Raw genomic sequence first — 15,978 nt, 5'->3', positions numbered from 1 at the left:
GAAGAAAGAGAAAGGGGGGGACATTTGGCGTTAAGGCGTTTGTCTTCCCAAGTAACTGTTATGCGTGATGGAGCCCGGCCTTCCTGGGGATGGCCAAACCCCTGCCTGCCCTTGGGAAGTGGTGAATGAATTCCTTGCTTTGCTTTGCTTGTGTGTGCAGCTTTTGCTTTACCCTTTTTCCCCACCTTTCCATTTTGTTAATATTATTATTGTTACTATTATTGTTATTGTTCTTACCTCTTTATTCTGTTTAAATTATTAAATTGTTCTTATCTCAACCCTTGACTTTTACATTCCTTTCCGATTCTCCTCCCCATGCCTCTGAGTGAGGGGGAGTGAGCGACTGGCTGCATGGGGCTTGGTTGCTGGCCGGGGTTAAACCACGAAATAGGCTTTATTGGCCTTGATAGCCTCCACCTAGGCCCTCCCCCCATGGAGCCAGAAGCTCCCTTTTCAGCTCAGTCCTGAGCCTATGGTCCCTGCCAGTTCCTACATGGCAGGAATGCTGGTCTCCAGCATGCTCCAAGCCATGCTTGGGCCTGGCCATGGATTCACTGGTCTGGACACCTGACCCGTGGATGGGCTCCTCAGCTTGACCTCAGACTGCTTCCATCACAATGGACCAGTCTGCTGGGCTGTGTCTTACCCTAGCCACGCTCACCAGACCTGATCCTGACCTGCAGATCGACTTCCCAGCTTCAGCTCAGACCTGCCTCAGCACTATAAACTCACCCAATGATCTTAACTCCTGGTTGAACCTGACTGCCATGTGCTGCCTTGCCAGCCATGACATTGCCCTCAGCTTCTGGTTCCCCAGCCCTCACCATGCCCTGACACTGCCCTCACAGCCATGAAATCATTGATTGATACAAAGAAAATGATGACACTAAGGCTTAAAATACCCATCTTTCTAGAAAGAATGAAACCCAGGTCTTCTTGAAGTACACTTTTAAGGATACTTGACACTGATCTGGTCTTGTGAGGTGAGCACAGAGATCTAGCTCCTATGAAGACTCAGATGAGAGATCACCAACACAGGGGAATCCCTCAAAGAATCAGCCACAGCTCAGCTTCAATAACAAGCTCTTAGCTGAGGTGTACTCAAAGCTAGAGGAAAGCTGACTTTTTCCACATCATACATGTTTCATGGCAAGTACTTTAACTCTAGCATGTCTCTATACCTGAGGAATAAACTCCTACTGGTACCACGTTTCTTCTTATCTCACTAAACAGACTGAGAATCTGAATCATAAATGTGATCTACAGATATGTATTATGGTTAAAAATCATGGCGCTTACGTTCTTGCCAGCCTGTTGGACTAAATGGTATAGCCTCTTGTATCTGAATAGTAAATAAGCCAGATATGCTAATCTGATTAAAACCACAAATATGGCCTATTTGCAGTAAATAAACTTTTAAATTTATATATTACATATAGGCTTGATTGAAAACAGTGCTACCTTAAATGTAAAAATAAACACTATAATATAAAATACAGATTTCATGTCACGGACCAATAGTTACAGTGTATTTTCTGAACAAATGAAAATTCTCAATTCTATTAAAAAGTCAAAATGTCATTATTATATGAAATGCACTGATACAAAGATACTAATACACATTTCTACACCTTTACCATTTTAGAGCGCCAGTTCTCTAAGATACCACTTTGAAGGACAGTTTACCAACTTTCTTTCTAAATAACAAGAGCTATATTTTAAACTAAGCTGTAAGGACAATAATCCACACCCTACCTTTGCTGCATAAAATGAAGTACAAGCTATCATATGCTGAATGCTCTCATAACATCCTGCCTGTCTCCTCTGCAAAATGGCACTTGGAATTTCTTGCAGAACAGCCAAACACTTAATGAGGATCTGTAAATACAAGGGTTAAAAGATGGTTTGGAGTCTGCAACACACTTACAAGCTTGTACCTCTGTAAAGCCTGGTGAACTTTAAAAATGCTTTGAAATCTAATGGATAACAAAAGCCAATAATAAAATTTCCATTTAATTTAACGGTGTCAAGATTTCAACCACTTTGATTTCAAGCCCTTTGGAATAAATCACATGTTCTCATAAAATCACAGATATTAAATTACAGATACATAATGGATATTTTTGCTGATTTAATTAACATGAAATCAAAGAATGCTTAATTCAGTGAGATGACATACTCCTAGTAGAGGACTGCTTAAAAATATATCAAACTGGTCAGAATTTTAAATGAAAGAAAAATGTTTCCAGTACGCTCTAAAAATAGAAGACTTTTTTCCCCCCATTTTTGTCTATCAGGCATGAAAAGAACATGTGACTAAATTATTTTTCCCTTTAATTAGGAAACCTGAAACAGAAGCCATTTCCAGTGGCTAGCTGTGCCTTTAGTAGGTCATTACAGTCAATGACTTCTTAAGCAAGAGGCTATCCCTCTATGTAAATAGGTGGGGTTGTTTTTCTAAACACTCCTAAAAGCTTCTCGGGGCCCTGAGTGCCCCAACAGTCATTCCGTGAGCCGTCCCACATGGGGCCTCCCCTCACACCTTCTGCCCAGGGGCCCGGGAGTCCCAGTTGAGCTCAGACAAAAGCCTTCAGTCCCTGCTCGAGCTATGGTATTGGCATGCTGGTCTTCAGTTCTGTCTCCTGGATGGACCCTGGACCTGTGTTGTAGCCTTGTCTCCAGTCTCTGGCTCTATCTAACTCCTGCAGCTCCTGAGTTTTTCTCCTGGATGGACCCTGGGCCAGCCCAATAACTTCAGCTTCTCTGGACTCTCAGTGGATCCCCTTACCAACACCCTGCTTTGTCTGCTGTTTTGCGATGCTGCTAGTCTGTGTCTTGTCAGCACTGCAGTCACCCTCCTCATAGAGCAAACACGCTCTTACTGCTGTTCCCTGACAAAACTACCCAATTAGGGGGAAAAAAGTTGCATGTTTCTACTGCATCCTTGCTAAATCTACGAAACACCTCCACTGCTTCAGAAATGGAAGGAAAGGATTCAGGTACTCTGTTTTCAAAGAGAAAGTACTTGCTTCTGGAAAAAAGAGCACATGCCTGAAAACTAAAGACTGCATTATCAAAACAACTATTAGCCTTCTTTTTTTAAGAAGAAAAGAAAACTCTATATGAAGCTAACATTCCAAAAAAAGCCATAGGCAAATGCTTTTCTTTCCTCAGAACTGCTGTCTGCAAATAGCATTCAAGTAAAGTTACGTCACAGATTCTACTAGAGTTTTATAATATCAACACATCATCCTGAAGAAACAATCGCTATTCTGCAGTTACTTAAGCGTATCTGAGAGCAGAATCTGTGCAGCTTACACTGAACATATGTGTTGGGAACACATAAAACCATTAAAGGCTTTTCTTTCAGCAGCCACTAAAAACCCAACATCTAGATATTTAGCTCTCCCACCGTACACTCCATTATAAATTTAATTTGAATCACAGTAACTACAGGAATTGGATGCCAGCTGCTTTGTCTTAAAATTCTCTCACCTGAACTACCGGCACTGAAGAAATCTTGTGATAAATAATTGGAGCAAGGAGGCCATAACATTGTACTACAGACTGCAGGGTGTAACTCGCATCATTTAACCAATTGCTAAGTTCAATTGCCACAGTCATTCTTTCACATTCTGCTAATCTAGCAACCTGTAAAAAAGAAACACATTTTGATTCAAATACAAATTCTGTTGTTTTAAATCGTTGAGAGTGAAAGAAGACAGATGTTATTGCAGCTTAAAAAGCAGTGTAAGCGGCAAGTAAAAGTTTAAAAATGAATCTACATTGATACCTGTTAAAAGTATACAAACAAATGCAAAATTATTCATGATTCTAAAGGAAACAATTGTTCTTGACCTAATTGTGCCCTCTGAATTTGCCCATATAATTTACAAAGCCTGGTTAACAACCTCAGCCTGTGTGGAGTGGAAATTTCACATGCTAAGCTCTCAGAGGAAGTAAGGGGAGGATAACAATTCCTTCCTTCCCTTCCAGTTATCTGCTGAAGTCCTTGCATGTATGAGCAGATCCAGTAAAGTCACCGAGTAATTGACTGCTCACATTTTTATGAGACAAATACTTCAGCAAAGAGTGGAATAGGAATGTAATAATATGGGAGGCAAATCTTGACTATTCAATGTAAAAGAAAGTCCTTTGTGTCATTAACATGCCATTATACTATAAAAAAGTCTGAAATAAGATAAAAACTTAGTATATTAAAACCATGAAGCCCTGTTAGAAGTTCAGTATTAATGAAAATATCTGTATTAAATAGCAGAAATATTTAAAACCAAAAATCCAAGGTGCAATTTAGTAGAACAAAAATAACAATGATTGAACTTCTTTCTTAAATTACAGTCCACCACCACTGAAGTCAAGGAAAATCCTTCCTCAGTTAGAATTGGTGGACTTTGGATTAGGCAAAAACTCATTCAGAAACATCTTTCCACCAGGATGCAAAATAACCAACAGCAACTAAAATACTTCAGAAAGGAAGACCAGATGACTCACAGAAAATGCAGTATTCTGTAAACAGGCTTAGTACATTGCAACATTTATCTTGTGATGATGAAATAAAGCTGATCAAAAAGTAAAATCAAATCCAGTATATTATTTTAAGCCACACATACTTGGTCCTTATAAAGTATCTTGTTGGAACAGACGGAATCACAGAAGAGTGCTCCTTCCATGACATTAATGTCACAGACAGCAAATATATTCCTTAGAAAGAGGTGCAAGGTAATAGGAGAAGTTCGAGACAGAGCTTCAAAACGTAACCTACAAAACAAAAAAGCACAGTAAAAGCATGTTAATGATGATTCAGATATCACATGCCTGAAATTGCATTATATTAAAATGCATTCTTTAATTTTAAAATTACAGAAAAAAAGGATTACTGTAGCTACTTCTGGAAAGAAGATTTATATGCAAAACTGAAAAAAAGCATTTAAAATTTCTAACAAAAAAATAAATAAAAGGGATAAGACTTCTTTTCAAATTGTTATCCACCTTCTACTATCCTAAAAGAGCTTTTCCTTAGTTGTTTCATCCAATCCAGTGAAATTTACTTTGAACATTTTTAAAACTTGGGATGATAAAGCTTATGTATTTTAATGACTCCTTTTACACATTATTTTTCTGTATTCTGACAATGACGCATGCAGTTGTGAAGTCCATTACTAGGTGTTAGTAACAGACTCCTTTTCATCACTGATGTCTTGTATTACAAGTTTCAAAAGAATCTCTCTTCTGCTTGCTTTTTTGTTGGACTTTTTTTGCCTTCCCTGGGGGTAGGGGGCATTTGTCTTTGGTGGGTGTGTTTTTTTTGTAATTATTATTTTATTGTTGTTACAGGAAAAATCCTATTATTTTGAAGTATAATAAATAAATTCCTCCTCCTCGATTGTATTTCCTAAAAGAGACTCAAACTCAAGAAGGAAGATCAAATAGACACATTCACATACTTGACATTACCAAGATATCAGCAGCGCTTCTGGCTGGAAACAGGTTTCCTTTCCTTCCAGCTCCCTCTACTGTATCGTTAAGTCCTATGCACTTTCAAGCTAGTCCATCTAATTTCTTAACTACCGATCAGTAAAACTGAAACCTCTTTATTTCAGGTCTGATACTGCAGCTTTGAGAATCTTCTATATTAAATGCGGGGGGGGGGAGGGGGGTGGCGCGGAATTAGGCTTGGACATCACTGTCAAAAAAGCAAAAACCCTGAAACTGCTTTGCACAGCTATTTAAAATTTTCTGTCTTCGTTTGACGTATCTGAAAGTAGCTTAATTCACATCATGTTATTTCTGCAGCTGTATGTATCGGGGGGGGGGGGGGGGGGGGGGGCGAGGGGGAGGGGGAGTGGAAGGAGAAGAACTGATCAGGAAAAAATATTAGTGAAAAACAATTGCCAAAAAAACCACAATGGCCAGACTTGCATTCCTGCTTTGTTGCCTAGGCCAGTGATAGATTTAAAATATCCACATCATCATGAAATAGGATGTCTAGTGATTATCTGTGTGCATCAATGCAGTCCACAGGCTGCCTGTAAATCCCAAATGCTCTTATGGCATCTAACATCAAGACCTTTGGTAAATTTGTATGCCTAGTATCAGACACAGGGTGGCACCTGAAGGACATACAAGAGACATACCAGTAGTCTGGCTGAGCCTCAAATAACAAGTATGCTTAGACACATTACTCTCTCCTACAGGATTCAAAGCACACACAAGCCTACATTATCTGCTTGCACCCAAACAGCACTGCCATGGAAAAAAACACTGGCTCTGATGCAAGTGTATCAAAACAATCTGGAGAAAATGCTAGTTACATTATGTCTTAGAATAGCTGATTACTGGTCGTTCTGTCTGTAAAGTGGAAATGGAAGCATTCTGACAAAACTTTTAGGAAATCCCCCTAATATCTATTTCTTGAAACAAATATCTTTATTTATTTCTTCTTTAATTCTTGAAACATTCAGGAACTATTAACACACAGGCAATAAGGTTGCTTCTTGTCACCACGGTTTCAAGACTAAGCCAGTCTGTCAGACTGAAATGGAGATGAAAGAACTAGTCTAAAGAGAATTCCACACAAGTGAAGATGATGATTTGCGTTCAGTTTTATTGGATGTTAATTCATTATCAAATTGTAAGCAGTTGACTAACATTTAAAACTATTTTTTTATTACAGTATTTCATGTCTATGATTTCATACACATCTCTTTCTTTTATCTGGGAATTAATTAGGATTTCAATTGGGTTTGCATTTGGTTCTATTTAATTTCAGTGAATGTAACTGCAAAATTTTTAACTGGGCTTTGTCATCATGAAAAACCTATAATATTATGGTTGAATATTTGAAATTTACTTAAAAATTAATTAATTTTAAATATATCTCCTAAAGCACTTCAGTATATTCAAAGATTATTGGCAGATTATCTAGCCTCCACAAAACAAAATTAGCAAGAATTTACCCCTTTTGGGTGGTGTTCTTGACAACATTTTCACAATTTCTGAACTTTACTGCTCCCTTAATCGAAAGTCAAGAACCCAGTGCATATTACATATTTTGCATGTGAAAATGCATCACACTGAATTAATAGCCACTTCATAAATGTTTTCCAATTATCTTAAGAAAACAATCATTATAAAGAATTAGGTATGTAAATGTTAGCAGTTCCATATATAATAAAAATCCTCTGCTAATTATAAAACACTACATTTTTATAACACATTTCACACCTTTTTTTTTTCCAGAATGTTTTTCATATCAGAAGTCTGAACAAAATTTCACAGCCTGGTACTCTTCAAAATAAAATGTGCACATCTATAATTAACTGCTACTTTGGTTTTGCCAGTTACCTGTTTTCAGATATAGTCAAATTACTGCTTGCAGAAATAACAGCTGCATTGGCAGACAGTGGAGAAGAATTTGAAACAAAATAATCCCACATTGGTGAAAATGCTTCTCTGGCTAATGTATAGTTGCCAGTCTGATAGGCCACCTACAAAAAACCAAAAAAAAAAAACAACAAAAAAATTATCAGGTTTCCATGTTCATCAAATAACCAAGACAAACATGATTATGGTACAAAGAAAAGTTTTAAAACTCTCCCCCAACATGTATATTTACAATTTCTGTAAGAATATTCTAACATATTTGAATAAAACAAATGTAGTAGCAATCTGATTCTACTAGTATTAGTTTGCCTTCAGAATTAGCATCAGAGAAGGCAGAAGAGCTTCTTGACTGTTAACCAAGGATCTAGCAGCCCTTTGTGGAATAATTTACAGGTATTGTACTGCAGTTTTTGAAGGCATATTGTTTCATCTAGGTTCATTTTACTAATACTGCAGAATGCCCTACTGCTCTGGATAACAAGATATAGATGGAGCCACACACAAATAGGTATAAATTCATGTGGATATCCCTTACTCTGGAATATTTTAGAAAATTTTCTAACTGTTGCCCATTATCTAATTTACAGGACTAGACAATTTGACTTTTTTCCATGCCACAATCTGTTTTAAATTTTCTTTTTAAGAATACCAAAAATTATGATAAAGGTCTGAGAGAGCCTTTGTGGTTTTCCACAAGACACTACGAAAATAATTTCAATATAAAAATGGTTGGATTTGATACCTGTCAAGTTCAATCACATTTTTCATCCCATACTGTAATGACTAATAAGATGATTTCCAGCACTTGGTTTCAATCACAAAAATGAAATAATAAATTATAAAACAGAAGAAAGAACCTAAATGCAGACTGAAAAACAGGAACAGGAATAAAAAAAACTAGCTAAGAGACATCTTTTCCCTTAAACTGGAATTTCCAGTAATTTTGAATTAAGAATTGAGTTACTCAAATATACCATTTTTTATGTTACAATTGTGATTTGTGCTTGTCAAGCTTTTGGCAAGAAAATCTTGAGGTTTTACCAGAAGTTTTAGAGCTACCAGTGAAAACAAATAATTACAAGCAAATTAAATTATGCATTTATTATTCAAGACTCTAATCCTACCTCAATGAGATAGGCTCGAACAGTAGTAGCAGAAAGAGGTGGATAAGCAAGGATTGGCTTAGTTGTTTCCCCAATGGCATCACCAATAAGTTTTCCATCAGAAGAATATGCTGCGACTGCAAATACGTATTTCTCATTGGGATCTAAGCCTTGTATTTCCAAGAGGCTTTTCCCATCAGCTGGTATCTATCAATAAAAATATTTTCCACTTACACCCACTATACATATCAAAAACAAATCTCAAACTCTAAACTTTTACTGTTCAATAAATTATTTAATGGTGTTGGATACAATCAAAGTACAACCTAGATTAACAGACACGTCATGTTTCCACATGGTATTAGGTTCTTGAAGACAATGAGAAAACAATGAAATGACAGGGGAAAAAATGTATCAGCTTTCTCTGGAATGCAGTTGAGTATACAGAGCACATAACCTAAGAGTACAGTTAAGCACCAGGACCTGGAGTTTCTCTAAGACATTTTTGTCCATTTCTATATTCACACCATGAGTGCACGTGCTTGCAGTCATTGAGCTGGAAACATTCTAGCCCTGAGTTCTGCTTCCTGAGAAAGAGCATATGGCTCTCCTCCACACATGCCACATGCATGTATTAGATATGGGCAGAGGATGTCTCGGGTCCTTTCAGCATCATTAAAAGGACTTTGAAGTTTGTGAAACAAACAACATATTTTCAAGATCTTCTCTTCATATTTCCTTCAAGTAATTGTCCACCTGCACTTTAACATTGCGACTCGCTCCTAACAGGCTTTTCCACCTTCCTCTCCATAACCAGGACAACTTATATAAAGGAAAGTTTTATGGTCTTGAAGCAACAAACAACTGACACAGTGACTGAAGCACACCATGAGAAATGAGACCATCCGAATGTAGCATCAACATAGTGCTGTTATACAAATACTGTCTGGCCTTCATTAGGAGACCTCTGAACAACAGAAATCCCATCAAATGCTGGGGGTGAATCCTGAACCATTGGACCAGAAATTAGTGTAAGACAGTCTGTAGTATCCCTTTAGAGCAAGCTTTTCTCATGTTGCAAGTTGATAGATCATTACACCACCAAGAATTCTAAACCTTTTCCATGAAGCAGGTAGATAGTGACTTTGTCTGCAGATCAGCATTTGCAAAAGCATATCCTAAAGCAACAAGAAGTTCCACTGCTAAGGCATATGGGTTAACCTCAGGTCTGTGCACCTCTAGTGCCTGCCAGAGCTAAGACAGTCAGTGGCTTGGATGGATTGCAGCAAGTTCAAAGAAAGAACAGCTAGCAGTGAAGTAAAAGTCTCAAATGAAATACTTAATTTACCTGGAGCAGTACAGAATACTGAAACTAGCTCACTGGACATCGCAGGAAGCTTGATTCTCTGGATTTGATAACAATAATATAGACAATAACATCAAAACCTCTATTGCCAGTAGCTACACACACCTTCTCTTTTTATACACTTTCCTTTTTGGGGAGGGTATAGGACAACAGGCACAAAGGGAAAGATTTCCCCTCCATCACCAAATACAAGTCTGTAAATGTTAGTATAGAGCTTGGTCACAAAACCAGGAAAGCTTGAAATATTAGGCAAAAGAGGTTGAGATCATTATTCTGCAACACTGCAAAACAGAGACCTGCCCTGCAAAGAACAGAACTCTTCAAGAAGATTTCCAGATATAAAAATGATCACTCAGGTCTGAGATAACAGTCAAATTTGCTGAAGCAAATATGATGTGATGAAGCTTTTTTGTCCCATTCTTTGAACTCAAAATTAAGAGTATTTGGATGATGAATCACAGTCGTCATTCAGGTGGACAATGCAACAGCATGCAAAAGCAAGTATAAACCAGAACTCTCTCAGTCTATGCAAGAACATCAAAGTGTAATCTAAAGGAAAAAAAACTACACTAACACAAAACAAAAAATGCAAAACAAATTAAGAAAATAAACATCAAATTGCAATGAAGAAGTAATGTAAAAGAGCACTGACAGTCAGATGATCAATCATAAGTAATCAAAGTTTTGTGGGATGATTTGTCACACCACATGTTCACAGCACCAAAGGGAAAGAGCATGAACCTAGAAGTTCAATCATGTCTGAACACAAAGGTTATTGAAGAAGTTATATCATCATGTTGCCAGAATTAAGTAAGCCAAGGCCTTGTTAAGAAGAAATAGCCAATAGAAGTTATACAATTAAGAAAAAATTTTTACCTGTTTAGAATTTCTCTTTTTTTGAATCCCTGGAAACAGAAGTGTCTAGGGCACACTCTATAAATACATTATATACTTTATCTTCCTTCTGTATTTCTTAGATGTCACTCAAAAAACAGAGTTATAACAGATGGGACAAAGACTTGTCTAATATGAAGGTTTTGTATCATTTAATTCACTATCCTGAACAGGTTCCTAGAACTTTTTTTTTGTTTTGGTATCCCTTCAGCCTAGCAAAATTTCAATTGCTTAAAATAGAAATCAAAAGGTTTGTCAAAGGATTGGCCAGTTACCTGATTAAAAAAAGAGGTTAGATGTATACATTTAGAAAGCTGGGTTTTTTTTAAAAGAAGAGAGAATGATCTAAAGGAGTTTTACCTCTGTCTTACCTCTTCTCCTGCATTTGGAAGTTTATTGTGTTTTAACCTTACTTTCATATTACTTCCTCCTGCTACAGAGCCCAAAATACTGTACCATGAAACCTTTGAAGAAAATGAGAACAAAATTAGTTGATATATAACAGTATTTCTAACTTTTGCCTAATGTAGAGTTAACTAGTTTTGTAAAAACAGTCTCTGTGGAAAAAAAAAAACAAACCAACCTTAGTTATAAAATGTATAGTCTAACTGCACTAGAAACATTAATTAATTGATTTAGCTGGAGAACTAGATATACTAAAATAGCAATAAAAGCAAATGATTCTTCATTATTCTATCTCCTACATTGACTTACCCTGTACCTCAAACTTATCCCAAAACATAAACTCTATAGGCCATCCTGTAGATTTAAAGCCATCTCAATCTATTATGTGATCCTTGCCAACAGTACCCTTCTAAAGCTGACATGTTCTGATTCAGTACACTACTTGAGGAAAGATCCTTAAAAGCAGGCAACAAAAACACAAATATGAAATAATGCAGTAATATCTTCTAAACAAGCCATGTTCTTATTTTCTATTTAAATCCATTTATTTTTTTTAATACTCTCAAGCTGCTGATAATCTCATTGAGCATATTATCTATACTTCTTAATATATTTAACCAAGGAGGAATGTGAGTATGCAGTCCTGAATCAGTGCTTGGTTGTGTCCAGTGAGATCAAACATGGGAACTAATTTTGATTTCATCTCTGTAGAACTGGGCAGATGATTTCAGTAAGTTATGCATCTGATGAAGTTCTAAAAACTGTACTATTTACTTTCAGTAGACATTTAAATAGACCTGAGGTTTTGCAGGTGAGGTCATTTTTTAACATTAAACAAATGTTAATTTTTCTTGTATAATACACATGATTTGCCTTGCAATGAGTTCTGACTGTTTTTCAGAAAGAGATACTGAAATAGAGGTGATTATTTTCAGGAAATGAGCAACTTTAAGATCGGGAAGTTTTAGAGATTGACTTCTAGTACAAGAACTATATACGTCTAATTAAAGCCTTAGTATCCATTTCCAGTTAGTAAGTTCTTCGATAAAAATGCCTTTCACATCTGCTCAACAGAGTATCTGGGCTTAAATTAGAAGACTAATAATCATGTTGCGCCATCTAGTGGCCCACTGTTTTACATTCACTCCCCTGTATCGAACAAAAAGAAGTGTTAACAGATGAGCTACCAGACTTTAAAGAGGGGTTTTTTTTAATTTTATGTTCATTAGGGATAAAAAGGAAAAACTTTTCCAAATTCATTTCTTTGAAATTAACTAATCGAAGTGAAATAAAACTGCAAGTTATAAAACAATTGTTCACAGAAAAATTCTTACCACTATTAGTAAGATTTGAGTTCCTACTGGTTTTATACACATTGTTAATTTGAAGAAGTTTGCTAAATCATTATGAAAATTTGTCTCTTTAGAAAACTGTGGCTAGTGAGTTTTTCATACTTCAACCTGTTTCAACCCTTTCTGGACTATGAAGGAGAATAAGGTGATTTGGAACAGTCAGCAAGGATTTACCCAGGGAAAAAACATGACTCATCATCATGATTGGCCTCTGTGACAAAATTACTTGATTTGCAGAGGAGGGGAGAGGAGTATATGTCATTTATCTTGACCTTAGGAAGGCTTTTTTTTTTTCAGCACTGTCTCCCAGTAGTCTTACATCCAAGTTAGGATGATACAGTATGGGGGTGTGAACAGATAAACGGGTAAAACAATGGTTGGAAGGTCAGGCTCAGAGACTAGTTGTTAATGGTTCATACTCTACCTGGAGGGTGGTAACAAGTGGACTACTGTAGGGGACTATCCTGTTCAATATCTTTAGCAATAACCCGAGAGAAAAAGTGAGCACTAGATTTGAAGATGATGCCAAATTGAGGGAAAAGATTGATATCACTGAGGGCAGGATTGCTATTCAGAGGGACCCAGAGAGCCCAGAGGAATGCGCGACAGGAACCTCATGAAATTTAACAAGGACAGGACAAATGTGAAGTTTTACACCTGGGAAGGAAGAATCCCTTGCAAGGATATAGGCTGGGGACTGATGGGCTGGGAAACAGCACTTAAATGATCTGGGGGACATGTTAGACAGCAAGCTGAGCATAAGCCAGTGGTGTGCCACAGCAGCAAAGCAGCCTGAAAGCATCTTGAACTGTACTGACAGACATACAGTTAGGAGACTGAGGAATGTGATTATCCCCCTCTGCTCAGCACTCATTAGACTACATCTAGATACCACGGCCAGTTTCACTCCTGTCCCCATCATTCTAACAAGAAATGTTGAACAACCAGAGCAACCAGAGTCATTACAGCAAAGGACCACCATGATGGAGCACTAGCACTTTGAGAAAAGGCTGAGCAAGATGGGCTTATTCTTCCTGGAGAAGAGGTAGCTTCAGGGGACCTACCAGGAGCCCTTGAGTGCCTGCAAGCAAGTGATGAAGAAGATGTAGCCAGGCTTTTCCCAGTAGTGCATGGTAAGGGTACAAAAAACAATAGACCTAAATTGAAGCAAGAAAGATTCCAACTGTACATAAGGATAAATGTTTTCTCCATGAACAGGTTGTCCAGAGAAGCTGTTCAGTCTCTGTCCTTGGAGGTTTTTAGAGGTGACTGGATAATGCCCTAAGCAACCTGGTCTAATCTCACAGCCAACCCTACTTTGAGGAGAAGGTGGGACTAGAGACCTCTCCTAAACCCCTTTATGATCTGAATAGTTCTGTGATTCTACATGTCCAACAGAAGGTCACTTTTTCCACCTGAATTATGGCACTTCAGCACTTCATTAACAGAGACTTACTTCAGTGTGGTACTTTCTTGCATCACATGATGCAACAGCTTCACATGTCTTTAGAAGGTAACTATGTCAGACTAAAAGTGAGAGAATGAGATTTTGACAAGTAGAATAAGTGTTACATGACAGAAGCACCAAGGAACATGATGCATGAGATTAAGAAATTTTCATGCAAATGTGAAGATCAAAACAGTGAGTCACAACTGACTCACAGAGCATGGGGGGAACAACACAAGTCAGAATCACATAATCTTCTCAAGAACAACAAAACAAACTGTGATGGTATTAGCACTGTTGAAACAACTTTTTCTCCCTCATGTATTGTTTAGTTATTTCTTATGCAGTCATCATGAAAAACATTACCTGAACATCTGAAGAGAATGGGGCTGGTTTAAAAGTCATGGAGCAATGTGATCTAGAAAGTAATAGTGGAGGAGGAGGAGTTCTGCTTTTTTTCTTGCTGCTCATAGTTTCTTTGAGACTATGATACAACGCTCTTTGTTCAGCTTCAACTTGCTCAATTAAAGTTAGTGCTTCCTATGATTTAAATTAAAACAAAAGGGGAAAACTTTTAAAACATAACAATCAGATAGATTTAACACTTTTAAACAGTTTTCAAAATGATCATTAAAAAATCCACTGCTATGTAGAAAACATTTCTAGATTTTCATATCATCTTACATCCTAAATCAGGTTGAATGGTACTTTGTGTAAGCCTTACATATACTGATTAATTTCACAATGTACAATAAAGAGAATGCAGGGTTGCATATGAAAGAGGCAGGGCTGATGCATAACCTGTTTTGGAAGAACCTATAGGAAAAAAGAAAGTGACCACAAATAATGTTAATTAGCAATTAGTGTCAACCAGTGATTAGCTCCAACAAGAAACAAAAAAGATACCAGCTCTTATTTAGGAGAGAGCTGGAGACATAATCCCTGGACTTTCTGAAGGAGCTGTGGAAGTGATTAGACTGATTTTCTGTACTCCAGAAATTGAGGAAGTAAATACAGTCCAGAAATAAAGAAAATGGAGGAGAGTGCAGGCCCAGAAAAGTAGGGCTAAGACACTTCCCTTGGTTAGCTGAAGAAAGCTGAGAGCTAACTAACAGTCTAATAAATGTCTTCAAAAAAAATGTGGAGGCCTCCTGCACATAGTGATTATGTGGACATTTGGTTGGAGATCAGAGTACATTTTTTTCTTACTGGACAGAATGGCAAATTGATAGGTTTCTTTACTTTGTTTGCATTGTCAGGATAAGGGAAACTTAACTTGGAAATTTAATACTAAGAACTTAGTACTTTTAAATCTTTATTTGTGGGAGCTGTGCAGTGCAAACCAAAACAAAAAAAGGCAGCTCCCAGAGATGAAGAGATCAAGGATGCCTTGGAGAAATTACATTCTTTGGGGAGAAGATAGATCACACATTTCTACAACCAGGGTTTTTATTTTAAGCCTTTTAGTACCATACACGGGACCAAGGATTTAGGCTGAACTGAGTCTGAAAGATAAACTGAGAAAGAAAATCTGAAGTTATTGGTTATTCAGTGACAATCCTATAATCTTGCACCTTAACAATTCCTTGTTTCTGTCCTCATACATTTATAAGGCTATAAGAACAATACCAGGTCAGACCACAGATTGAATAAGCCTTGTATCTCATGTCCAAAAATGACCAAAAAAACAGCCATAGATTTACAGTGAAATGGGGAGTTAAGATTTAATAGAGCCTTAATCACATCACATAGCTAATCATTTGCACAGCCCCTCACTTCACTCAACTTCCTCCCCCTTTATATTAAGGTTGTATCCACCCTAATAATAAATGTTTAAGGAAGGATATAAGTAAAAAAGCAAGATATGGACTGACTCTTTCCCTCACACAACCATTCAGCTTTTGCAATTGATAATTAAGAAACTTCATTGCTTCTTCAAAAATTTTACTTCTTTATGGTAAGCTGTACTGTGATATGTATATGATGTGATGGGTACACAGTAGCTAA

General features: G+C 37.1%; 1 protein-coding gene across 1 annotated transcript in view; it reads right to left on the bottom strand.

Annotated features, from left to right (window-relative positions):
• CFAP54 (cilia and flagella associated protein 54) overlaps positions 1-15,978 on the bottom strand; it is a 147,876-nt gene that overhangs the window by 71,030 nt on the left and 60,868 nt on the right. The window contains exons 24-30 of the mRNA XM_080392625.1: positions 14,338-14,511; positions 11,139-11,231; positions 8,529-8,714; positions 7,366-7,508; positions 4,632-4,779; positions 3,496-3,651; positions 1,756-1,878 (exon numbers count right to left, since the gene is read on the bottom strand). Of these exons, the coding sequence (XP_080248751.1) occupies positions 1,756-1,878; positions 3,496-3,651; positions 4,632-4,779; positions 7,366-7,508; positions 8,529-8,714; positions 11,139-11,231; positions 14,338-14,511 (1,023 nt within the window). The remainder of the gene's footprint in view (positions 1-1,755; positions 1,879-3,495; positions 3,652-4,631; positions 4,780-7,365; positions 7,509-8,528; positions 8,715-11,138; positions 11,232-14,337; positions 14,512-15,978) is intronic.

Source organism: Falco punctatus (genome assembly GCF_963210335.1).
Source record: "Falco punctatus genome assembly, chromosome: 6".
Taxonomy (NCBI): domain Eukaryota; kingdom Metazoa; phylum Chordata; class Aves; order Falconiformes; family Falconidae; genus Falco; species Falco punctatus.
This window is presented reverse-complemented; position numbering and strand designations above follow the sequence as displayed.